This window comes from Papaver somniferum, chromosome 8, assembly GCF_003573695.1.
Source record: "Papaver somniferum cultivar HN1 chromosome 8, ASM357369v1, whole genome shotgun sequence".
Taxonomy (NCBI): Eukaryota; Viridiplantae; Streptophyta; class Magnoliopsida; order Ranunculales; family Papaveraceae; genus Papaver; species Papaver somniferum.
Genome location: NC_039365.1, coordinates 169270746 through 169298544, shown reverse-complemented (window position 1 = coordinate 169298544; position 27799 = coordinate 169270746). Strand labels below are relative to the sequence as shown.

The window sequence follows — 27799 nt, the reverse complement described above, 5'->3', positions numbered from 1 at the left end:
TTAGGTCTGGATCAGCGATCAATTCCGATGGAACTAGCACCGACAACACTCTTGGTGTCGATATCCCTGTCAGTGGAGCTGCCGTGCAGAATGTGATTAATGCATCTCGTGGAGCCGTCTCCTCTACCACCAACACCAGCGGAGCAGGAGATATTCCAGTGGGTGTGACGCCTCCTATCACTAGAGCCAGAGCGGCCGCAAAGTGTAATGCCTCTAGTCGTCACTAGAGCAGCTGCCACTCCCCCATCAGGGCGAGGGACTGGAGGAACAAGAGCAGGACAACCCCCTGTTACCATTGTGGATTTGATGGATAGGCAGGAAGTTCTTGATAATGCTCAGACGGACATGGCTACGACTCAGAGAGAGGTACGCACTTTTCTCAAGACATTGACTGAGCGATTGCCACAGGAATTACGGAAGCCCCCAGAGCCAACAAGGAGCGCAGTCAATACACCTGGAGTAGGCACTTCAGCGCGAGCCTACCTGGACGAAGAAACTCGTGTTGCTCCTGAGCGCCCAAGGGAAGGGGACCAGTCATCCAGCTTCATTACGCGTGAGGACCTAGAGCGACTCCTTCAAAACCGTGGCAAAAGAAATTCGATGGACATGCACCAGCATCAGCCTCCATACCCTCAATGTGTGCAACAGATTTCCCTTCCAAGAGGCTACACCTCTCACCAATTCTCCCTTTATGATGGTACTGGTAACGCTCGTGAACATATCTCTCTATTTTTAGAATCTTTAGGAGAACATGAATATAAACATGTTCTCCGCCTGAAAGAGTTCTCGAAGTCACTTACCGGAGGAGCATACACCTGGTACAACAACATCGCACCTAACAGCGTATCCAATTAGAGTGAGATGGTTAGTTCCTTCTATAGGAAGTATTTCTTCGTGTCTGAGCAGATCACCTTTTCAGACTTGGGAAGAATCTTTCAACGGAAAAACGAACATCCAAATGACTTTGTTAAGAGGTTCAGGATTCAAGCATTGGATTGTCACGATCCTAATGTCACCGAACGCCAGTTAGTGGAGTTATGCATTAACGGAATGGTTGTAATATACCGTGCTCTGTTGGAGAATTTGGGCTTTCAAACATTTTCTGAGCTCCATGAAGCCGCTAAGCGATAGACCACAACAGCCCCAGCATTGTTGGAAAGGACCAGAGTTGTTCGAAACGAAGATACATGTGAGAGTCGAGGAAGCAGGCGGCTCATCAACAAGCAATATAACACTGGACATTCTGTGAGTGTGGTGGGTGAAGGCGGAAAAAGAAAAGTGTCAAAAACAGAACAACCACCCAAGCGTGCAACACCAGCGCAGACAACTTCATCTCGAAAGGGAGAGGGCAAGGCTCCTGTGCAAGAAGCTGGAGACACAGTTCCGAACTTCCCATTTCCCATGAATGAAGTCATAGAACTCTTGGAAGCATGGATTCAAGATGACGCGATCAAGCTACCTCCTATCATACGTCCGCCGACTGAGGAAGAATTGGCAAACCCCAAGTATTGTCGTTACCATAGGTTTGTGCATCACCCGACGAAGGATTGCAACAAGTTAAAGCAAATTTTCATAGAAAAGGTAGAGGCATGAGAACTCCAGTTGGGAAACGAAGGCGTTCATAGAGATCCTCTTCCTATTAGAAGCTGCATGATTTCCGGGGATTCTGTTCGCAAGACGATACAGTCTAACTGATGGAACATTTATGTGAAATCCTATATTTCTCCAAGGCGCAACGTCAAGATATATTTGCAGCCCTCAACCGTATTTTGTCCGGCAGGTGTTTATATCCAGGAAAGGAAACAGACTCGGAACCTCAGTCTTTCCTGGAAGATACGACCATCAAGGGGAACTGGGGACTCTTGACCGTCACTCGTTTGAAGGATGTCGAGTTCGACAACACATTGGTTGATGCAGCCTCCGAATTCAACATCATCACTGTCAAAACTCTGAGAGCCGCAAAAATTTCAAAACAGGAAGTTGTTCATAACCCAACCGTGATCAGGAGTTCAGAGGAAGAATTCAGAGACGCCTATGGATGCGTTGACCTTGAAGTTAAAATCGGTGATGCTCCAACACATGCTGAGTTTTACATAGTCAAAGAGGATCCGAATTACGACATGGTCCTGGGACGCCCGTGGATACACGACAACAAATCAGCGCTGGGAGTGTGTCCTTTTCCGATTTCAACACCTGAAAGAATCTCCAATAATCCATCGAATCCTGAAAATCATTTGTTACCATATCAACAACTTACAAATGTGACGCAACTTCCTGGAGAAAGCCTGTCATCATACCTTAAGAGGTTTCGAGCCCACGTAAGTCTCATTGAACAACCTTTTTTATGAATAGTAAGTCCGCTTCCCACTAAGGCCCGGGGACTTGTTCCGGTCAACAAGTGATGTGAGTGGGGTGCCGGTTCTTTTAAATGTTTTGCCAAGAGTTTGGAAGCAGTTAGAGAGAACGTGTCCCAGAATCGAGATGTTCTCCCAGGTCCAAATCCGTTCGGAATTGGATATTTGGTAGCAAAGATGACCACATTTCAAGTTGGAAACGTGGCGGTGGAAATGACTACCCAATCTGAGTCGTCGACATCAAAAGAAGATGAACCATATTTGGTAGCAGATGTCATCTTAGGCGGCTATTGCAAGCTCATTAACGCAGACAAGATCGAGGGCGTAATTATTCACTCACGATGGCTCAAGCCCTATGATACCTAAAAGCACCGTGCTACCCTTTTCCTCCAGTATTCTCCGTAGAAGTTCCTCCAACAATTTCCCTTTAATGCAATATTTGTAATTCCTCCAAAATGATTGCACTGTTTGCTTTCATGATTATTAGGGTTTCAATTTTCAGTTAATCAAAAGTATTATTTCCTTTAGGAATTTCTTCACTCCTAGACATGACAAAAAAATTCCGAGTCATCCTAAAATCATCATTACCCAGAAAGAAAAACCTAAGAAGAAATCTTTCGTATCTTCTGAAAACGTTGGAGGAATGGAACATGTACAAAGAAAAAGGGAAAGCGCCTTGAGGAGTCCGCTCCAACGGAATCAGACTTCCGCCAGGAGAGCACATACAGGTTCGTGGTTTTTTATTGTGGCATTACTTCTTTTATCACAAGAATCATATGAAAGCGCATTGCTGCGCCTGAGAAGACTCAGATGCACTCTTGATGAAATATTTGTCTCAAAAATAAAAACCTTGTTCAAACGAGCAAGAAGAAAATAAGAATACCTTGAGCTTAGCTGCCACTGAGTACAAGGAGAAAATGTCACAAATTACGAAAAAATACTCGGAAAAGAAGGAACATGAAGATTTAGTCATCAAGGAGATTGACTGTGTCTTCACCACCGTTGGAGTCCGCTTCAACATCATCATCGTGGGTCGCTGCTTCTTCCTTTGGATCTGCCTTAGCTTTCACTTCGGATATATCTGCAGCAATGATCTTCGCTTCAACAACGTCCTCAGTAGGAGCAGCTTCTATATCTTCTTCAAGGGCTACTGCAGGGAGTGTGCTGCCAACCTTTGCGTGCTCAGGTTCATCCGTGTCAGAGTCGAGGATTATCATGCCATCACGGATCATATAATCACGCATATTTTCTTCTGGAGGCCTTTCATGTTCAACCCTTCGCCTTTTCAGCCGCGCTGCAAACCTTTCAGCCCTTGCGCTCCCCGGTAGTAGTAGCGACGCTTCATCATGTCGCCATTTCTCCTCCCTATCGATTGAAGCTAAGAGAGTTTGAATGCGTTCTCGAGCAATGCGCAAGTGTAGAAAAGACATTCCCCGTATAGCGCGATCATCCTCGCGAAGAGGAAGATCAACTCTAACCATCACCTCCTCGAACGCGTCATCGGCCTCAGGTTTATTGACTTCGAAGCTCATTTCTGGAGAAGTACCAGAGTAATCTTTACCAGCTGCCTCCATGGGATTCTGAGGAAAGAGAGATGGAGATGTTTCTGCGAAAAGAATTTTGTAATATTCTTTATATTCCACAAACTAACGAGACCCTGGGAAGAAAAGGAGCCTTCACTTACCGTCTATAAAGGCTACAGATGCGGGATAATGGTCAGCAATGCTTATCAAATATATTTGAAGGAGGCCTACCTTACAATAAAAAGAAACACATCTAGTCCAAGAAACAGGACAAACTCTATCCCGAGGACTTAATTATATCGGTGTCCGGCTGTGGGAGAATATGAGCACAACGGGCCCGCGTTCACGTTTGAGCGAAGCAGGCACAACAGGCTCACCCGCATCCACGTCCACTTCCACGTTCGAGCGCATATCAAGACTGATCGTGGTAGACAAATAGTTGATTAATATTTTTGATTGTGATTGTTGTAATGAGGTTTTTTTGAAGATTAAATTTAAAGGTTTAATAAAATTATATATACAAAAATTATTAACAATGGGTGCGAGAGGTAACCAAGACACTAGATTCCACTATTATACAAAATTGAATGATAAATATTTCAAAACTCTATTCAATTCTTAAGTACTCTTTTATCTTTAATTCACCATCAATCATACAGATTCTCAAACATTATTTGTAAACCTTAAGCATAGATTATCAAGAGATTAAACCAAGCATAACCTATCAAACTGAATAACAAATAATTAAGACAATCATTCAAACAATTTAAAACTCTGCAAAAGCAGCGATTAGGTGAATTATATAATTAAAAGAAATAGTTACCCATTTATGTTGTGTGAATAGCTTCCTCAATTGCCTTGGTTACGAGGGAATTAGCTCATCATAGTATAAATGCTCCCAAAATAATTTATTATGTCTCAAAAATGGTTTACAAATGATGAGAAGAAGAGAAAATGGTGTAAACAGCTAATGTGCGACCCACGGGAAGCGTCACACAAGAACGATAAAATAGAAGTGCTATTGTCGCTGTGGTTCTAAGACCCACACCTATGACCCACGAAGACTTGTTGTTGTCACTGTTGAAGAACGACGGTTCTTGGACGTCCGTTCTTCATGTTCTTGAGTTGCAGCAGCAGAAAACTTTTCCTGCAACTCGTGATTTCTTCGTTCTCTTGTCTCTGCTAACTCCCCAAACTCTCGACACCCTTCTCCTCAACCCCAGCAACCTATTTATACTCAACAGGTCGACCAAATCTTTATAATAACTTCAATATAATCCGGCATTGAAGAGAATATTTCCGATATATTTTTTTTATTCTTCTGACTTGTTACGGGATTTGTTTCCTGGTTTATCTCTTTCACGCGTCTTCTCTGAGCTGTAGAATTTGTTTCCAACCAATACAGTCGACCCATGCACGTATCTTCCATCCAAAAATTCTGAGAATATAATATCTTCCCTGTTTTGCATCCCACGATTATCCAGCCCAAATAACTCGATTCGAACACCCATACCATCCATGTTAGGCTATAATAGGTCCAAACCAATGAAAACTAGCCCTTGAATATCCTTATATCACGTCCAAAATTTGCTTCAACAATTACGCAGGTGAAAAACTATTTTCCCGCCAAAACTTGGTTCAAATGGGGAAGAAACTGGTAGCCCCCTATCCAGAGTAGAGGTGCGAATAGCAGCTGCCTTGGGGGTGACCTGGGGGTGCCTCTTAGTAATTAGGTTACCCCTTATACAAAAGCGAGAGTCCGAATAACACTTGTCCTCCGGGTGCCAAAATCAACTTTTTGAGCCGAATTTTCCAAAAATGTTTATTTCCTAAAAATACATAAAAACACAATATTAGTAAAAAAATAGAGTTCCAACAATACGGACATTGAGGACAAATTAGACACAAAAATGTGTCTATCAATAGTGAACTCACGTTTGACCAAGGCATGCACACGTCGGGACCCACAATTCGTCCAAGGTTGCATGTGAGCTACGCAAAAGGCAAATAATCGTGGAACGTTTCTTCTATGGGAGGAGTCAAGTCACGACATAAGGATAGGTTTTGCATGCAATAAAAAAGAACTGTGAAGCACATACCTCGTGGACGAGCGGATGACAGCAACGGCGACAAGATCCAGCGGGCGTCAACAGTGGTGGCAGCGTCAGCAACAGTGGTGGCAAAGGCTCCGGACGGGAGAAGCTAGCTGAACAAAAATATATAAGGAAGAGAAAAAGGGGTCGGTCCCCTTTTATGCACGAATAATTGAAGAATCCTAGTAAAAGAGGGATTCCCTTCTCGGCTCGAACCCCCGATGGAGGAAAACGGTCCCACCAAGGCCCATGATCATGCCTGGCATACTCGCGAATGATTGCTAACGTGACGGGCCTGAACCAATCTAGGTAAAACTTCCTTTATTTTGTCTTCTTACGATTATTTATGTCACCATCTTATGCCTACCTCACAATGGTGCAACTATTACGTGCTAGGTAGGGGACTTAATGTTGATGGTGGATTTTAGTTCGGGGCTAAAATTGTAAAACCAAATTTAATATGTTGACACCCTGCAAAGGGTAAAGCCATTTGACAAACGACAAGTGCAGAAATACTCTCGTTTTATTTGAAGCAATTCAATAAAATACACTCAGAATGGTGCATGTAGCAACAATCCCAGATATTTTGTGCATTTATAGCATTATTAATTGATGCATGAGTTTCCTTGTATTTCTTGTGATGTTCTCAGCAGGACTCTCATTATTGGTGCGGCATGACGACTGAGTGTCTACTCTCAGTAGAGTAATACGAATCTCCAAGTGCCAATAAGAGGCATGCACGAAATACCCGTAGGCCCTACTATTCTCTGACAAAGAGAATCTCGTATTGGTGTGCTTATATTAGCCCGATCGAGCTTGTTTAATTCCTTAAGGGAAATCCGGACTGTCCATGTCAGTCTCGGAAAAAATCTCGGCCACGCAAGTTGGACGCATGATTTAACCAGCCTAGACGAACCCTAGTAGGAGCAGGCTATCATCGTGATGACCACCAGCATACCTATTTGTCCCCTAGCCGGTCGAACATCATACTCCTCTTCTCAGCGTGCCAGAACGCCAACCCCAAAATAGGGTGGCCACGCTGCTTTGGAAGAAGCTCAAACGAGCATGACTACTTAAGACAGTCTCAAAATGATCGTGATCGTCCAACTTCACTAGCCTGATTGGACGTCTTAGATCGCACCATGAAGGATGGAGGAGGCGTTAGCACGCACATTAGAGGTCCCACTCCATCCCTACCTGATCGGTTTTCTCACGGCGTGGTCATGCAGCCGCGGTCGCCTGCCTTAAACATGGCTGGTTTGATGCTTTGAAAGGGTCACGAAAATTCTACTAATGTCTTAAATTTATCACAACCATCCAACTTCACCGGCATGTTTGGATGGCTTAGATCAAGTCTATGACCGTGGGGAAGGTACCAGCATGCTCACCGCCAACCCAATGTGGGTCCTACGCGGTCGACCTCCTCAAGAGAGGAGCATGGCCTGTAAAACGGCCGGCCGAAGTAGCGTGCACGTGACCGGCATGAAACCCTAATTAGGGTTTACGGCATGTTACATGTGTCATTAATCGATCACGAGCGTCCATCTTCGCCAGCTTGGATGAAGGGTGCATGTATAGGCTAAGGAGGTCCGGAGAGTATCAACGTGATCACCGTGGGCCCACCTATGCCTGTGACTGACCGACCAAGATAAAGCATGGCTGGATGCCTCGAATCGCACGCCTTGAAGGTGGCATGCCGCGCCCCTTTAAGAAACCTTTGCGGCATAGGATTCCTACCGCAAATCGATCTCAGCCACTCCTCTTTGTCGGTCAAATTGAGTGGCCTAGATCGCACCTTCATGAGACAATGAGGTACGGACATGTACATCGGCAAGCCGTTTACACGCATGCCCGGTCAGTCCCACCAAAAACGTTTCCCATGCTTGGTTTCAGTCAAGCTGAAGAGTGATGCTTGCGCACCTCTTCAAATCCCTAAAATTCCATCAACTGTCGCAGATGAGCGTCATAGATCATGTCGTCCGTCCAACTCTACCAGCTTGGTCGGGCAGCCTAGGCTGGGAGATAAATGGACAATGAGATGTCGTGGTGATCACCATATGTCACTCTACCACATGGAGTGGTCGGCCAAGAGAGGGCTTGCCTATGCAGCCTCCAAACGGTCACTCGAAGACGACTAGGCATGCAGCTGTTTTAAGACGCTTAATCCGTGACTTACTCCGTTAAGCTTTCAAACAACGATTCTTCATACATATTGATAATATTCGATGCATTACATGCATACACGATATTTCATGTATATCGAATTCCTAAATAACTCAGTTATTTAACCCAGCACCCTATGCTACTTCCTGTGGGTCCCACGATCCACTCACTCGAGACATCAAACATGTCACAAACTGGGGGATGCTTACTGGGGTATTAGTCTGGCGGTTTACAACATGCAGCGTGCAACGCGCCATTACAAGAACGTGTCAGGAGGCATGGACCGTTAGCGATGATAGGAGAAGTGGAGAAAGACGTGATCGTGTGACAATCACCTACACGTCCCCACTACTCCATCACTCCACTTCCTCCACTTCCTATGAGAGAGGAGGTTTGTGCTTTATGACTTGTATAAATAGGTTCTCCTCCCTATTTTTTCCAAAAAAAAAACAGACGAACACAGAAAAACCAAGTGTTGTCATCCGTATCCAGAAAACATCCAGAGCTGATTGCTTACATTATTGCAAGCCGGTTCGATATTCTGATACAAGTCATAAACAACCAACACCTTCAAAATCTCAACACCTTCTTCGCTTCCCTCCCTGAGATCAACCCCATCTCCTTCACTCTGTGAATGAAGCAAGTCTGGAACGACCATTTCTTGGTTTAGGCAAGAATTGTATAGATTGATCTCTCGAATCAGAAAGCACTCCCGTGCAGTGCATTTGTTTAGGGTTTGGATTCATTTCTTATCCACACACACCTAAAATTACTAAAATCAGCAGAAATAGTTTTCACCCATAAACAAAAGATTTGGCAATTAAGCAAAAGTTCAATTAAGAACTCTTCCCCATAAAATGTCATTCCCGAAAGAACAACAAGAGCGACCTTACTTTCACAAGAAAAGAAGGATTTATTTGGACATTAACAAATCACATGAGACATGAATTTGTATCCAAAAATCTCAATTGAATTAACCACAAGGAAAATGATCAATTAAATTGGCCATGCTCAACATAAGAGAACTTACGGAGCCGCACAGTACATACACAAAGATGTGGATCAGGGAAAGACCAATACTGCAGAATAATCAAAGATTCATTTTATTTTTCATCACTATTTGCACAATGGCATATAATAGACTTAATCTTTGTAAACAAAAGTTCATCATATCTTCCATCAATATTTGCATAATGACTTAATAGGCTTAACTTTTGTAGTCAAAAGTTCATTCTATCTTTTATCAATATTTCCATACCTACATATGATAGAGGTAACTTTTGAGCATATATGGATAGTCAAGGTTCACGGACGTAAACAACATATCCCATAACAATTTGCAATATATAAAACCATAAAGATTAATACTGAAAAAATCATCTTCCAAATAACTTAGAATTTAAATAAATAAATCTAAAAACATTGCAAGATGAAAACGTTGGCAATAGCTATGTGTACTCACAATAATGACTATTCCAAACCCTAGTTATCCTTCTTAAAAGCCCAAGATTAAATTCTCATAAGAAGTTTTCTAGACAATAATAAAAACAAAATGAATCTAAGACCAACACAACCGAACACACGTTAAAATCAGAGTTCATGTTCAGTATCTTCACGGGTTTCAAGACCTTCAAGCTTGTGACTGACAGCATCAACAGCTTCTTTAGAGAAGATATCCTCTTTGAGAAGATCCTTGACATGTGACTTCATGAGAATAAGGTTAGAGTTAACCTTTTCCAACCCAGTTCGTAACACATCAAGATCCTTCATAGAGCTCCCAAGCATCAGTTTTGCTTTCCCGAGATCATTGAGAAAACCATGAACCACTTCAGTAGAGACTATCTCAGCCTTTTCTCTATCATGATGAGAATATGCATAATAGCATGATGCACCAGGATTGCGTTCATTAGCTTCAATAAGGGTCCTTCTCTTCTCTCCTTAGCTTGTTATACACAAATGAAACGTACCTTCATTTAGGTTTGAGTAACCGTACCTAAACGTGTACACTAGGTTGGCTCAATAGTAGTTAACCGAGGTTAGCTATATGAACACTCTCATATCAACCTTATTCTTCTTAACCACAACTAGTTCAAATGACTCAAATGAAACTAGTTATAGAGTTGTTTAATTGCTATATTCTCATAGAAGGATACAAAAAACAATTGAAGCAAAATCCGTTTGATTTACTCGAATCAATTCATGAACACTATAGCCATAGTTTGCAAAGAATGCATTCCTTATTATACAAATGTATTAGTTCATGAACAAACCGATTTTAGAACTTTAACCACTCAAGTACGCAAACGGGTACGCATTCTTAAGTAGACGGCCTGAGTTTGGGTTCGCCAGTATGCAAATGGGTACGCATACTTCCAAACACAACAAAAATTCCCGGGCCCAAACTCTTCGCCACTGCGCGTACGGGTATGTGTATTTAGGTACTCAGAATTTCACAACTAACAGGTATGCATACTATAGTTTCGGTCATGGATCACATACATGCAAGAACGCATACTATGTTCATAATCCAATGATGGTTAATTGTTTTAAACTCTATGTCAATCATTGGAACTTTCTTAGAGGATGACAATAGATGTTTTCACGAACTATTAGCATCAAAGCAATTTTCAAGTTATTGAAATAATCATAACGAAACATTCCAAGTCTATACCAAATGATTGTATCACACAAACCATGTAAGATGTTACTCGACGATTTTCACATGATCATCTTTTGACTTTCGTCAAGAATATAAGATGAAATTGGTTGAAGCGGAAGCTTACCAACACATATTTCGAGAAATATGTAAGCGAGTTAAACTCAGCTCGAAATCTCAAATGTACATAACCGAATACTATATAGTAATACGAATTTTGTCTCAATCTAGTAGAAATAGACTTTCCAAGTGATAGATGAGTTTTAGTTTCCACATACCTTTTGTTGATGAAGTTCCACAAGCTCTCCTTAGTAGTTCTTTGTCTTCAATTGATGAACGCCGTGAAGTCTAATGCTCAACTACACAATCTATCCTTGTCCTAGATATCACTATAAGTAGACTAGAAATCAAGAATTATAGTTTTAATCACTAACATTACAACACAAGCTTGAGATAGCAACGCTTGCGAGTTCCACAGAGCAACGCTCTAACAAATAACACTTAAATGGTTTATAATATACATCCTAACTAAAATAGTGTTGATTTCAAATGTGAGGAAGCGTATGTAGTTAAGCTCTGTGTATTTATTTTTATGGGAATATTAACAATTGTATTTTTAGAAATGATATATTTTCGGAAAAAATGGGGTTATCACCAAATACCTATTTCAGAGGTATAAAAATTATGTTTATTTTTTGTAGTGCATCCAGATATAAACTATGGAGAAGTTTGCAATCTAAATGGAGAAGTTAAGCTTGTTTGGTTATAAAACAATTCGTAAAAATAGAAACAATGGATACTAGAGACAAGTAATTAAAATTTACTTCATTTGTTATGCTATCAGAGATGTACTATAACTTGCAAGTTAGGTTTTACCAAGAGAAAAATCAAGGTTGTTTGAATTTTTATCATGATTATTAAATTGCTTCATATATTTTTTGCTTTTCACTTCCTATTGCTTAAATAGTTTGGATATGTCTTCATAGGATTGATTGAAGTTTATCTTGTAAAGTTATTCATTTTTTCATTCATCTTATTCGTATCATTCTTGAGTCTCTTAACAACCTTGTTGTCCTTTCTAAGAATTCAATGTCGTTCTTGAACATATCCGTATTTGCTACAACAAGAACAACGTTTAAAGAGATCATCTCCTTCACTAGTACGAAAATTAACTCCAACATCTTCTTTAGCCAGAGAAGATATTCTTGCAAGAATGAAGCTATTATTTTTTGTATAATACGTGTTTCCATTAAACCCTATACTACTAGTATGTGTAAAGGACTTTTGACCAACGATCATAGGAGAGATTTTATCGGCCTTCATAGATCGGTTTTAATGGTATTAATTTCTTTTATTCCTTCTTATATATCGTTAGAATATGTAATAAAAAAAGCAACACTTTTTTAGGCTAACATTAGCCAAAAAATAAAATGAATGTCAGATTAAACTCTTTAAAAGAATTGCGCACAAAACTGGTTCTTCACAATTATAATCAAAGAAAACAATATTCCACGAACAATAAAAAGTTTTGGACATCCGATTACACAGTAAAAAAAAATTTTAAGCCGCTGATCATTGCAGTGAAGTGTTCTTTGTTCATTTGGTCTTTGCATACTTGTAGTTACCTAAAATCAGTGAGAGACTAAAGTGGGATTTAGGGTTTCTGAAAGTGAGTTACGAGAGGTTGAGCACGAGCAGTCTCTGCCTAAACCACGCACAATAGCCGCTCAAAGGCTGCTTCAGTCACAGGAGAGGTTAGGGATAGTCTTAGGGAGGGAACCAAACAAAGAGATGGATCAGAGAATTTTAGGGTTTGAAGAAGAATTACTCTAAGAGTTTATGAGAAAGTTGTGTGTTAGCTTGGAGAAATAGAGGACCTATTTATAGCTGAATTCTCTAATCTCAGGTCGGTGAAGATAGGGATCGCTTGCCGTGCGGAGCACTTCTCCCGTCTTTTCAGGAATAGATAGAGATAAACTAGATTGAGTTTATCTCATTATTCCACCGCCTTTACTCTCTTCTGCGGTGACAAATATGTCGGGTATTTCTCACACGTGCCATAAACAGCCAGACCAAAACCCTAATTGATATCCCCCCATTTGTGTGAAGATGAGTTAGTCTTTGTGATGATGTGTTGAGAGAGAGAAATATTCTCTTTAGCCGAGTTGGTCAAGATAGAGAGATATTCTCTGATTGTGAGAATGACTAGGATGAATCACGTGAAAAGGCATGAAATGCCTCAGAATTCATGTGTAGAGTGTGAGATGAGCTGAGGTTGAGCTCCCTCTCTCCATGGCCGGTCACATATGACACGCGGAGACCGTATTATTGCTTGTGGGTCCCTTTGTTGAGCATGTGGAGCTCAAGAGAAGTTATCCACGTTTTTGGATAGATGTATACAGTTCAGGCCCAATTTACTAGCCATGAGTGTGTTTGAGACGCAAAGAAAGAGGCCCGAGGCCTAGATGAGGCTTGTGCCTAAGTCTTGTACTTACATAAGAGTCTTTATAAGAGATGACTCAGCTCGGATGAGGATGCCTGAGATTTGTCCGACGCGTCTGGAGCTGTGTGGGATTTGGATGACGCGTCTGGAGCTGTCTGAGATTTGACTGACACGTCTAGAGATGTGTGGGATTTGGCCAACGGATTTGAAGCCGTCAGAGATTTGGCCGACGGGTTTGAGACCGTTTGATATTTGACCAATGGGATGGAGTCTGTTCAGCTGAGACATGTTTGGGAGAGAAAAGAAGGCTTGCACGCCTAATAATATCTTTGCGAGACTTCGGTTCACTTGTCTTTGAACATCGTATCTTGCTAAGATGTGCTAAGAATAAATTATATCCGTATTTATGAGGCCGACAGTGTATCTTAGAATGATGTTATAGGAATCTTTCGAAAGGGCCCAGAGGTTAAATAACCAGCGTATCTCTCGGGGATATCCTAGGAATTATTCAGAAACATCAGTAAGTTGAGTCAGAGCCTGTAATAGACATGACCGGTGTATCTCGCGAGATGATGTACTAGGTTTCTGTCCTTGATCTCAAATAGGATGAGTCGTGCTTATAGAAGATATGTATGTCTCTGCTCTGGGTCATAAGTCCGCCGGGGACGTTTTTACGCATCTATAGAGCCTACATGACCAACAGTATCTCGTCGAGAATGTATACTAGGAATCATGGCATCACAATCAGCTGCGTCTCGCGAAGACATGCTGGAATTGTGGCTGTTCTGGTTCATAAGTCCGCCAGGGACGTATTACGCTCTACGGAACCTACGTGACCAGCAGTATCTCGTCGAAGATGTGTGCTAAGAATCACGACATCATGACTAGAAGTGTCTCGCGAGGACGTACGTATACTAGCTATGGGTGCCTTGAGGGCCAAAGGCTTAATCTCTCTCGTGAGAATCGAGTTTTGTCCCATGTTCTTGAAATGACACTTTTACCCCTTATCCAAATTTTACCATCTACAATACTGATTTGTTCAAGGACATTTCCCAATCTATAATCATAAGTAATTGGGAAACCGTTACTCAAAGCTAATGTTTGTATTATTTTCAGTATTATTTTCTTCTCTTCTTTTCTTTAATCTCTCTTTGTCGCCAGTTTTAGTGGCTTTGTGATCTTTTTAACGAATTCGCCCTTTTATGTGAAAAATAAATAGATAAAACGTTTTGAAATAAAAAGATCCATGTTTTGGACATCCGATAAAACAGAAAATAAAAACGTTACAAACGAGAAAACATACTTCTCCGATAAAACAGAAAAGAGAAAACGTTCTATAGACTGATATTACAGTCTACAAAAGTTTGAGATTCGCGTTTAGGGTAAACTTGTCTCTCTATTTGTCGCTTCAGTCTATCCCCTCTTCTTCTCACACCTCCAGCGAAAACCCTAAATCCTTAATCTTCAATATAGGGTTTCAACAACTGAATCCTATCCAACAATGGCAGCAGCTTCATACGATTACGATGATGCACCAGGTTACGAAGAAGGAGGTCCAAGAGCAACTGATTTAGGTTACGATCCAAACTTCGTACCAGATTCCGTCAAAACTTTCGTTGTTCATCTCTACAGACACATTCGTGAGAAGAATGTTTACGAGATTCATCAGATGTATGAAGGTTCATTTCAGAAGCTCAGCGAACGTATGTTTAAGGAATCTCCATGGCCATCGGTTGATGCTGTTTCAGCTTATGTTGATAATGATCATGTTTTCTGTTTGTTATATAGAGAAATGTGGTTTAGGCATCTTTATGCGAGGTTGAGTCCTACTTTGAAACAGAGAATTGATTCATGGGATAATTATTGTTCTTTGTTTCAAGTTGTGTTGCATGGTGTGGTTAATATGCAGTTGCCGAATCAGTGGTTGTGGGATATGGTTGATGAGTTTGTTTATCAGTTTCAGTCGTTTTGTCAGTATAGAGCTAAGATGAAGAATAAGACTGAACAGGAAATCGCTCTTCTTAAGCAATTTGATCAGGTGAATTTGATTTCTATTTCTTTGTATTGTGTAATTTTGTGCATTAGGTTAGGGGTTTTATGAGAATTATGATCTGTGTTTGTTTTATTTTAATGAATTTGAATTTGTTTATGTGGATTGAGTTAGGGTTTGGGTTGTTTTGGCTTTTTGTGTGGTTTGATTTATATAATTTTAATCCTTGGATAAAGGTTCCTTGCCGAGAGCTTAGAAGGTAGTTTTTTTTTCTTTTCTTTGTTTTGTATGTAGTTTGTGTAGTGGCTCTTGCTCTAGATGGGTGTTAGAGTTTGTAAGGGGAGCATATGTATGTAACATAATGTTTAACAGCTCTTTGTATGTTGATTTTGTTTCATTGTTAATAGTGGAGGAGGAGGTTTTGTAAGGAAGTGCTCCAATTCTTTGTTCAATAAATTCACTTTTGTTTCCCTCAATCAAAGTTTTATCAGATGTCTCTGTTCAGTAATTCACTCATTCTCTGCATCTTCTCTCTATGTTCAGTACCATTTGCCAAATAGTTAAGTGTTGCCTCACAAAACTTTGTTAAGTAAAGGTCCCTTGTTGGTTTTTATTTAATATTTTTTTCTTTAGTACAAATCGTGCTTTTCTTATCGGCATATTTTGTATGCACTCCACATCATGATTTTCGGCCATTAAGGTGATGTGATTGAACCTTCACAAGAGAAAATGAAAATATGAACATTATTTACCTTTCGTTAGATTTTTGTGTGTGTTCTTGTTGATGATTATAAATGGGATGAATTGATTTGTATAGGGTCTAGTGATGAAAACAGATTCAGGAGACAGAAATAGCTGGACACCTGCTAATAGCTTTAGTGTTGTCCCATTTGCAAACACCATATTGAATGATTATTTGTTTTGACAATGTATACTTAGTGATGCATTAACCTAACAAATGGTTGGTTCTTGCAGGCATGGAATGTATACGGTGTTCTCAACTTCCTGCAAGCGCTTGTTGAGAAGTCTATGATCATTCAGATCTTGGAGCAGGAAAAAGAAGGTTTGGAGGAGTTCACTGCTAATGATGGATACTCTTACACTGGTGGGAGTAATGTTCTGAAAGTGTTAGGGTATTTCAGCATGGTGGGATTGCTTCGAGTTCATTGTCTTTTGGGTGACTACCACACTGGGTTGAAGTGTTTGCAGCCGATTGACATCAGTCAGCCAGGAGGTGTTTATACCAGTGTTATTGGAAGCCACATTGCTACTATTTATCATTATGGATTTGCAAACCTTATGTTGCGAGGGTTTGTTTCTAAACTTTTCATCTCTCATGTTACTTTGTATCTGTTTATGCTGCATATGTTTAGATCTTCCCATATCAGTTTTGAAAGATGTTAATTTTGTCGAGTATAATTAGCTGTTTTGTTTTTGTGTTGGAAGGATTACAACTATACTGCTGCTTTTTGATCTGTATTGTAATTAAGTTGATTTAGCAGTGTAGAGTTGACATTATTCATTGCGCATAAACAAATGCATCGTTTTTCAATCCCATAAAATCAAAATGATGTCTAAATAGAAAATGGATGTTTGAAAGATTCCTTCTTCATTTGGATATTCTATGCAGTAGTAACCGACCGTTAGCTTTTGCAGATATGTTGAGTCAATTCGTGAATTTAGCAAGATGCTCTTGTACATATTCAAGGTCAAGCAGTATCACCAGAAATCTCCTCAGTATGAACAGATTTTGAAGAAGAATGAGCAGATGTATGCCTTGCTGGCACTTTCTCTTTCTTTATGTCCACAAGTAAAACTTGTCGCTGAAGATGTGAACACTCAATTAAGAGAGAAGTATGGTGAAAAGATGATGAGGATGCAGAGATATGACGATGAAGCCTATGCTCTTTATGATGAACTATTCTCTTATGCATGTCCTAAGTTTATTACACCTTCAGCTCCAACTTTTGACGAGCCTCTTGTCAATTACAACCAGGTAGGTTTTATGCGTAAGGTTTTCTTTTCATTTGTTCAGGATTTTTTTTCACATTCTGGGTATGTCCTTACAATTATATTGTAGATGGTTGGATTATTTCTCTTTTCGATTGGTTTCGTTTTCTGTATCTGCAGTATCGTTCTAATATCAAGATTTTGGTTTAAACAGCTAATTGAGTTGAAACAAAGTCACTTTATCAGCCTAGCTTTGTCTGGGTTTTGTTCTGTTTCCTTTTGCTGTAGTCAGTCCATGATAGGATTCGGTTGTTACCTGCAACTCAAATTTTGAAATAAAATTGGAAAAACTGCCAGGATAGTTAACGAAACATCTCGTGTTCATGTCGTTTGCGTATAGGAGTTAGTTATTTCTGATTGAGAAAGCATGAGCCTGAAATTGCTTCACGAGTCTGAAGCAACCTTCCATCCTTTTCATTGATGTGTATTCTTATGGTCATTACATTGTCCTTTATATATGGACTTTTTGGAAACACAGTGTAACCCAAATCCTGTGAGAGTTGCTAGATGGTATTAATACTTATAGTTATTGACAGTATAATGCTATTACAGGAATCTTGCTTAGATTGAAGGTTCACCTGCATTTCTTTCACGAATCTAATCTTTTTGCAAATAATTCATTTACTGTAATGTGGGATTTGTAGCATGCTTTCTCATTTGTAGACTTCTTTTACTTTTTGCAGGATGCTTATAGGCTTCAGCTGAAGTTATTCCTGTATGAAGTGAAACAGCAACAATTGTTATCAGGTGTCCGAAGTTACCTTAAACTTTACTCCACCATTTCAATGGTGAAACTTGCAAGTTATATGGAAGTAGATGAACCCACTTTAAGGTTGGTGTTTTCCGTTGGGGCCCCTACGTTTTTACATTTCTCTGTTTTGATTGTTTGAGCTATCTGATGGTTTGCATATCCACAGGTCAATCCTGATGACTTACAAGCACAAAACACATGCTGTTTCTGTTGATGGAAAGATTATCTCCAATGCAGATGTGGATTTCTATATTGATGATGTATGCTATCGATAAGTTTGCTCTTTTACTAAATCCTTTTTTGTTTTGTGAAAAATGAACACATTGATATGATACTAAACCTAATGACCAGCATATTTACTGATTGGTAGAAAGCTTAGCCTGTGGAAGTGAGCCTTTCATATGTTCACCAACAGAAACTAGGAAGTCTAATCTTTGTTACTGTGTGGTAATAACACAGCATAAGCGTGAATAAGGCTGAATAGAAGACTGTCTAATTTATAATTTTGCGGGCTTTTTCTGATGGAGATCTAGCTAATGTTGGATTGTTCATATATCTTTTGTTGCAGGATATGATACATGTTGTTGAAACCAAGTCTGCTAAGCGGTATGGTGATTACTTCATGCGTCAGATTGTTAAGGTACAATACAAATTGTTACTCTTATCATTTCTTTCATATCTTATTCTCTCTATATTGATGGGCTAATGCTCTGATTTGAATCTGAACAGCTTGAAGAGATGATACACGAGGTGGACAGAGTAAAACTAGATTGAGTCACCACAATCTTTATGTTTGGTCCAAAGCTCTTCTAGTGGTTCGCAGAAGATGTTATTGTGATTTACTTTTGCATTTTTTTTTCCAGATTCTGAGGAAATTATCCTTTTTTAGTTTTATATCAACAGGAGCTATCAATTTTGTTCAGCATTCCAGCAAAGTTCTAACTTTTGAATGTTTAGGTATAGTAATTGCATTGTTAACAACCTGTTACTAAGATATTTCCAGCTAGTTACATTGCTGTGCTACAGCAATAACCGCCTCACAGAAATTTCTGTCCCTGGGCAGTAATTTAGCTTGTGTTACAGTTCTGTTGGGCTTCGTATACAACTTGTAAGTTAGCATTTTTGGTCCTTGTCTTATTATATAGAGCTCCGGTTATCTATGAGGATTTCTCACAACCACCTTAGAGGCATAGGCATTTTATCTCCATTCAAGCTGTATTAACAAGCAGCAGCACACCTCAGAATCAAAATTTGGTTCTGTTATGCTTTCATTTTCAGGTGCCATAATTGATTCTAGCACCATTCTCCAGTTTGGTGTTTGTATTGCATTGCCAACTTTTCTTTTACCCTCTTGGCTCCAGTTCTTCCACATTAGTTATCTCCTGTTCAAATAAGATTTGAGATTCAGGCTAGCTTCTTAAAGCTAAAGAGGGTAAAAGATACTCCGTGCATCTGTGCATGCATACTGCACATAGTCAATTCTGTCGGAACTGTTTTCTCATGATCATCATCTTCATAGTTCGCTCACTTATCATTTTCATCAGTGCCAATTGTCTTCTGCTTTATAACCGGGAACCTCACCTCCACGAGTATACGACGAAGAAATTCGATAATAGAGGACCACATCGTTTTCATGTTGCATAGCTCCTCTTACTTGCTTATTTTAGTAAGAAATGTGAGACCAAAGAAACGGATAGAGCTAGAGATACCCATTATGCACAGACACAATGGTCCAATATCACAGTTTTCTTGGCTTATTAGCTATCTGATGCATGAAGTTGTGAAGTTCCTAGTACAAAATAAAGTAGATTTGACATGTATATAAATCGTTCATAATCCCATATCTAGATCATCTCAGTTTATTTTGCCTAGAACGCACTGCTCTCAGACTATGTGCATCATGTCTCAAACCCAAATCTATGTCTCAGCCGTGCTGGTTTTGGTTTTTGTTGGAATGATATCTAGGCAAGTAACTACCTCCTGCGGTAATCCAGGCACACAATTAGGTGCTGAAAAGAAAACACCACCACTGGCACTTGCACCACATCCAATTTCAGCACCACCTCATCCACCAATGCCACCAGCAAGACCATTTGGTGGTCATCACAGTGCTCATCATCTTATGAATAACGGAGTCGCGCCCCAACCACCAGTTCATAATCAGACTATCACTGGGAATATGACAGTTGATGGTGGCGGTATATCGTTAACAAGCCATGCTCATACTGTAAGGACACTATCCAAAAATTTTGGATTCATTCTCTGTATATCACTAAGTCTACTTTTAGTGGTATGCTTATACAAATGTGGGTTGCCATCATCAAGAAAACGCAGAGAACGAAAGTTGATTTGTAATTGCATTAATTCGTACGCAGTTAAGAATATATGGGTACATAATACTTAAGGTAAGTGTATATCAAACCGTTAGTACTATGAAACGAATTTAAGCCTAGTTGCTTCCAAGAAGAAGAAGAAGCGAGTACCAAATTAATGACAATGCATTAGTGTTACTATTAGACCGTATAAACAGTAAGCTAATTAGTATCTGTTGCTTCATTTGCTATTTTACGTAATATCTTTCTTCTGTGAATAATTTCAAGCAGAAGCTGGGAAATCCGCAGTGAAGTGACCACTTCTCTAGACTTGGATACAAAAAATGGCGTCTCACTTTAGTCACTGTTCTATTTATATGCATGTTTTCGTTTTTTTTTTTTTAATACATACAGTATTACTTACGGGGACCTAAAGTGCGAAACTAGCTTATTCATGTTTCTCTCCAATTGTACTAATTAGTTTCAACCGAGTCAACTCAACATTGTTCCCAGAACAACTCGTACATATACCAATCCATATCGAGCAAGACAAAATTCCAGCAATCTGATTGATTATATATCGTGCTGGCCGCAATACCCTACACTTACAACACCATTAATGAGATTCTGACATTCGGAAAGGCATCACTTCACTTGTGCAGTGCAAGTGGCAGTTGGGTCGAGAATATATACTTGACTGCATCGTACTAATGGGGATGGACTAGAAAATGGACTCGCGGAATCACTATAATGGACTACATGGCTTGAAGATTTGGAATGCGTTCGAGCATCCGCCACCCACCCTCTAGTCCAGTCCGTGCATTGATTGAACTGACTGGTAGAACTTTAAAATCTAGATAACCCGTAATGATAGTGTTTGGTAGTGCATTACTAACGAATATTCCACTGCTCTTATTCTTTTTTGTTGAGTGCCTTCTCCAATTTGAGTAGTTGGAACTTGGAACAGTGGAATACAAGTAATACTGCATGGTTTCAATATATTAAACAAATAATGTAATCTAATCTTATCTTTGGAATTGGCGGACCATTATCTAGTGTTTGTATTAAGTGTGGTGTTCCTATAAATAGAAAACTTGTACTTGATACAATGTCATTACAAATTCGTGACTAATTAGGAGGAACAACCAATAACCTCTCCATATTAATATTTTTGGGCATCCACAAAATTATTAATATATGGAAGTTATTAATATAAAGAGGTACCCATAAAAAATGTAAAAATTTAAGTCCAATGTATGTGTCATTGTATATATATATTTTTATTGTTCCAATATACAAGTGCGTGTATATATCTTGGAATTTGTAGTTCCAAGAAGCTTGGAAGCTTTAAACATGCTCGACAAGTTGGAAATATTTTGTCTTCAACAAGAAGGTGTCTATGTCGATGAGATATTAAGTATCCGCAAGTTAAAAGATGTTGTAAAAATCCAAAAAAGTTACTCATTTTTGTCAAACAAGTATAGATAAGTATTTTGTTTAATCAAAAATTCCACGTAACTAAATATATATATATATTTTAATATATATTGATTATTAATATTTAGAGGTAAATTCTTCAAGGCAGAACTGGAAAAAATCATTGGTATTAAACTGGATAGGTTATTATTATTTCTTCATGGTCCAAGTTGGGATCATGAATTTTTATTAATATGTAGAGGTTATTAATATGTAGAGTATCAATATATGGAGGTTCTACTGTATATACATATTCCGAGTTTAGTAAATTGTTTTTTCTGTAATAGTCTTTTGTCCAAGTAAGATACTATATATGGGGAGGTTTTTGAACATTAATGTTGGTATTTTTGGTTCCATGTTTATTACGGTAGTGATGTTGTCAGTTGCAAACATACAAGGAAAAAACATTGATGGTGCAGGCCGTAGAGCAACTGCTGAAGGAAGCATACCTGTTACAGACACACGTGTTGCTATAGGTGATGTTCACTCGTCTGACATAGGTACTATCAGTGATGTTAATGTTGGTACTGATTCAAGTTTGGATGAGGCTGGTGGCAGGGGTATTGGGGGAGGTTTTGGTGAGTCTGCTTCAGGTGTTGGTTCCTGTACAGGTCAAGGTGCTGCAAGTGCTGATACTGGTATAGGCAAGGATGCTAGGGGCACTGGTGAGGGTGCAGGTAGCGCTGCTTCGGGCACTGGTTCTGGTGTAGGTCAGGGTGTTGCGGCTGCCGGTTCTGGTATAGGAAACGCTGCTGGGGGTGCAGGCGAGGGTATATGCAACCTTCTTGATGGTGTTGGTGAGGGTTTAGGAAACCTTGTAGGGCGCGAGCGTATAAATAACGCTAGTTCTTGTATAGGCAACGCTTCTCGGGGTGCTGAGGAATGTCTGGTGCATAATTGATTCTGGTGATGCCGTGATGCTGATAAAGGCTCCATTGGGAAGTGACGTCTCTTTGACTGTTAGAAAGTTGATATGATTACAGTGATATAAAGGCTCCACACAAGTAGTCGTTTGCATATTGGTTATGAAATCAATTTTTGAAAATTATGTCTAAAATGATAAACACCTCCGAATTTTTCGTAACAAAATTTGAACTTGATACTGTTATTTGTACTCATTGTGTAGACCTCTTGACTGACTTCATAGCTATAATTATTCTATAATAATTAGAAATGATTCTGGTGATGCCGTGATGCTGATGAAGGCTCCATTGGGAAGTGACGTCTCTTTGACTCTTAGAAAGTTGATATGATTACAATGATATAAAGGCTCCACACAAGTAGTGGTTTGCATATTGGTTATGAAATCAATTTTTGAAAATTATGCCTAAAATGATAAACACCTCCGAATTTTTTAATAAAAAAATTTGAACTTGATATTGTTATTGGTACTCATTGTGTAGATCTCTTAAATATTTCTAACGAGATAAAATTTGTAAAGTTCTAAGACACAGATTTTTAGATATGTAATATTCTAATTTGCTTGCCAATTATACTTCTGGAAAAAAAATGATACATAAGGAATTATAATACAATTTAAGAAACTGTAATATTCTATTTACCCTTCATCTTTGGTTTATTTACGAAAATGTCTAATACCTATTTTCCCTCCCTCTTCTGTTTGTTTTTGAAAATGTCTAATACTTATTTGTCCTTCCTTTTCGGTTTATTTACGAAAATGTCTAAAGGAAAAAGAGAAAAATTTGATTCAGAGGGGACATTTTTTGGGTTTTCGGCCCGGATCATTTCTAATTATTTTAATGTCAATTGATCATTTACATTTTCCAAAAAAAAAAATGACCATATAGAAGATCCTGCCTCCCTCCCTTCGCACGCTCGGTCATCCTAATAACAAAAACGGACATAGTTGTAATGGGAATGTAACAACGCAATAACAAAAACGGACATAGCTGTAACAGAAATGTAACAGCAAAAAAGCAAAATAAATATAATGTCAGAAATAAAAGAAAAAATGTTATTACAAACACTATCTCAATTACCTCCATGGAGCACAAGGGTCTTTAGTACTATACACATACACCATGTTAGTTAAAATTAACATAACAAAAATGGACATATTTGTAACAAAAATGTAATAGCAGAAAACAAAGAAATGTAAGAGCAAAAATAAAAGGAGAAATGTTATTACGAACACTATCTCAACTACCCTCCCTCAAGCACAAGGGTCTTTAGCACCTGAAGCTTGTTCTTCAAAAATTCAAATGTTTGACTTGCCAAACCCTTTGTGAAGACATCGACTACATGTCATTACAAAAATATGTCCTATTAGTGAGGGTTTTTTCTAGGGGCGTCACAAATAGTCACTATTTGTGACGCTGTTTTGACCAACCGGAGGAAATATTAAGATTAGTCAAAGGAGCAATTTTTGAGTCGATTTCGTGCTTCCGACAGAGTAAATGATTTCCCGACCATTTTTTTTTATATTTTTCTTTTTTCCACGGCCTTATCTTTCTCATAATCTCAAACAGATCTGGTTTTCTTCACATAACTTTTGCCATTTTTTCTCCGCCGAAAAAACTGATAGCTCTCGCCTCTTCCCTTTTACCATCTCGTCCGTTTCTTCAATCTCTTTTTTTTTTATCATCTCGTCCATCTCGTCTCCGTCGTTCCATTAATGGGTTTTTACAGAAGTTGATTGAACACAGAAGAGAAGAAAAATGTGATGTTTTTACATGTAAGATTAAGGTTTCAATGAGAATCGGTAATGAGATAAAGATTATGGGTCTGCGGTTTAGAGAAATTGAATGAAAACAGGGATAGTTGATGGTCATGGTGTCGATCCGTGTGCTGATTCAAACTCAACAGAAAGGTAAGTTTAAACTTTGTTTTTGTGTGAAATTGATTTATAGATCGATAAATTAGTGATGGGTTTTCTTTTAATTGAAGTTTGGATGGGTTTAATTTCAGTTTCTTTGAAGGATTTTGATGCTTGGGTATCCATCAGTAGCTGAAAGCAATCACCAGTTTGGGGCAATTTTCTGCTTACCTTTTTTTTCCTCGTTTGAGCAAATCTTAGTCATCGTTTTGCTCTGTATAACCCGTTTGATATAGTGTCTCACTAGCAAATGTTATGAATTCCTTACGCTTAAATCCTATTTAAGATAATTTTCTACTTTCTCACAGTAGTTAACTAGTTATAGTGGTGAAGAAGATATGCTCTCGTTTGAACTACAAATTCTGCGTGTAACTAGAGATTTCTGATCTCCAATCCAGTTCACAAGTGAAATTATCAAAAGTTCAATGTTAATTTTCCTTAGCTACACTTCATATTTCTTGGCCCTGTCTCTTTTTAAACATTTATGAATTTCTTTTTTTATTAATAGTAAAATGGGAATGATATTAAGTTTCCTCAATTTTTTGCATTTCTGGTTGTAGTTGAGTATTTGAGGATTTGGAGTTGTGCTGTACGCATTTTATCTGAGATGGTTGCATTCAAAATTAGTCCGTGGTTTGAATAAACGCTGCATGAATTGATTATCCTTCCACCCCAAAAGACCTGAATTATTTGCTGGGAAGCTCCTCAGTCTACAGAAAGGTGTATTGTTAAGGGTGAAAATGAAAGTGGTTCGGAGATGCTCAAAAGCTTGGTAAGTGCTGATAGTTGAATAAAATATCGATAGCTTTTTATTTCAATGGATTCTTATGCTTTTTTATGGGGCAAAAGATAATAGTTCCTCTAATATACCTGAAGAAAGCAAACTATACTTGGGTGTTAAAATATGCTACCTTCAGTTTTGAGTATCTCTGGTCCAAGTCAATCATAATAACGTTAATGACTTCAAAAATTTCTTTGATGTTTTTTTCCAGTTGCTGCCATGTTCACTTTAGTTCATAAGCTTCAATCGACTATTATCTTTATTGATGAGGTTGATGGCTTTTGGAGGCATCGCCGTGCTACTGACCACGAAGCTTTGACAAACATGAAAACAAAGTTCATGGCTCTCTGGGATGGTTTTACCACAAACCGTGAGTAATCTCTTAATTTTTAAATTTTGTTCTTTCCATTCCAATATCTTATTTCTAAGAAAAAGTTTAGATTTTCAATATTTATATAACGCGTGTTAGCTTTGAGCATAAAAACAAACTCACAGCATACTTGACTAAAGCAGGAGTCCCGTCTTACAAGAAGTTGGAGACAGAGAATCCTTGAGAAATAAACAATGGTTTTTTTTTTCTGTGTGACTATATGAAAAGTTCTTTGCTGCCCTTGAATTTTTATTTTAACCCTTACCAATGTGTAGGGTACGCCATACTGGTTTTCTTTTATTCTTTACTCTTTTCCTGCAGCTGAATTGTTGGTTATTGCCTATTAGTAGCCGGACTTTCCTAATTGAATCTTGTTAAGAAGACATTCTATGTTCCAACTGTTTCTGGATCGTTGACTGTGATTGAAAAAATTGTCAATAGGTTCCTTAATAGTGTTGCAGATGTAGTTGTTCATCTTGTAACCAAACTCCTTTAACTGTCAATAGTAGCAATTTAATCTAATCTTTTTTGGGGACGGAATAAACAATATGTTGGACTCATGAAGCCTTTTTTTGTCTGGACTTTCCAATTGTATTAGTTGTTTTTACGTTGCTTAACCTCAGACTAGGTATTAGTTGCCGAAAAAAGATATCCTTTTATAGAAAAAGCACACTGCAATTTTTACGTTGCTTAACCTCAGACTAGGTAGAGTCTCAGGTCTTAGACAGTGCATACAACCTGCCATTTGTCCTGATGAAGTGGAGTTCTTATTTGTATCTATGCTCTGCTAGGATTCATTTTGTTTTGGGTTCCTTCTGGTGCAGATGACAGTATGCAGGATTGTCATCTAGAGGCAGTTCACATTTAGGCTTCCAAGGCTCTCCTCAGCCAGCGGTAGCAATCTGAGGAGGAAAATAAATTTCGTTCAGTATTTCAAGAACAAATCTGCACCAGATACTGATGGACCTGGTTCTGCGTCTCTGAGGTCAGCTATATCTAATACTATAACTACATTCAGTCTTGAATTTGTTTATTTTTGAAATGAGAAGGTTAAATAATTGAAAAGAAATTTTTTAGAAGTTCGTTCAATAGCTTAATGCTTCGCTACAGAATTCCAATTCACAAAAACTTTATTAGTTGGAATTCTCAAAGAAGTTAGCTTTGTTCACGAACTCTGCTTCACTTCCAAGTCTCCTGCCAAACATACTTATATTTCTCTCCTTCCATAAAAGATAAAATTATGCAAATAACATGTGTGCGTGCATCCTTGGATTCGTATTGATAAACTTCTGTCTGTTCTTCATTTTCATTAGATTTCAATGACATGAAGATAATTTAATAGGTAATAACATGCTACTTTTTTGCATTGCAGCCTGGTATGACAAGTATCTGGACCAGGTCCTGATGAGGAAGGGAGAAGCAGAGTCGCAGGATGATAAATGAAAGTCATCATGGAACTTGGACAAGAACCACTAGTTGCACAGATGATCCATCTTTTGTTTTGTTTTTTGTTTTTATGCCATCAGGTGTGTTCTTATCATGTCCCAAACTTTCCAAAGGCATTTTTGGATGTTGATAATCTTAGTTACCAGGTTTTTTTAACTATCTGGGTGTTGTTCTGTTGCCCAGATTTAATTTTTTTAAACAGTTAAACATCTTACTTTTGGATATGTAAGTTTCTATGGTGTAACAATGTAAAAACTTGTTATGAACAGTATAAGTTTCTGGTTCAGTGTGAATGATGCGAGTTTTGAAAAGCTTTTTAATTTTTGTGTGAATGGCTTAAGGTTTGTCAGAATCATAGGATTCTGAGAATCTAAAATCCGGCGCCGGGAACAGTAACAGTCGAATTTTTTTGACGGCGGCGAGAAAACTATTTGTGACGGTTGTCTAGATGTCACAAATAGAATAACTATTCGTGACGGTTGACCAAACTTCACAAATGTGCTCAAACCGTCACAAAAACATTTGTGACCCCCAGCAGTAACGACGGGTTGTTGCCCGTCACAAATGAATTTTTGTGACCGTCTTTTTGCTATTT

At 38.8% G+C, this 27799-nt stretch overlaps 1 protein-coding gene and 1 long non-coding RNA gene across 2 annotated transcripts; both read left to right on the top strand.

Annotated features, from left to right (window-relative positions):
• The first annotated feature begins 14619 nt into the window (after positions 1-14619).
• Positions 14620-19083, top strand: LOC113303928 (eukaryotic translation initiation factor 3 subunit L-like). Its single transcript, XM_026553008.1, has 7 exons — positions 14620-15270; positions 16198-16532; positions 16879-17218; positions 17916-18064; positions 18150-18243; positions 18552-18623; positions 18713-19083. Exons 1-7 carry the CDS (start codon positions 14734-14736, stop codon positions 18755-18757), a joined length of 1572 nt encoding a protein of 523 aa, XP_026408793.1. The 5' UTR covers positions 14620-14733; the 3' UTR covers positions 18758-19083.
• Positions 19084-24257: 5174 nt separating this feature from the next.
• LOC113303927 lies at positions 24258-27510 on the top strand. The gene is made up of 5 exons (XR_003337905.1): positions 24258-24601; positions 24700-25379; positions 25600-25758; positions 26583-26743; positions 27131-27510. It is a non-coding gene; the product is annotated as an uncharacterized LOC113303927 (long non-coding RNA).
• Positions 27511-27799: the final 289 nt, after the last annotated feature.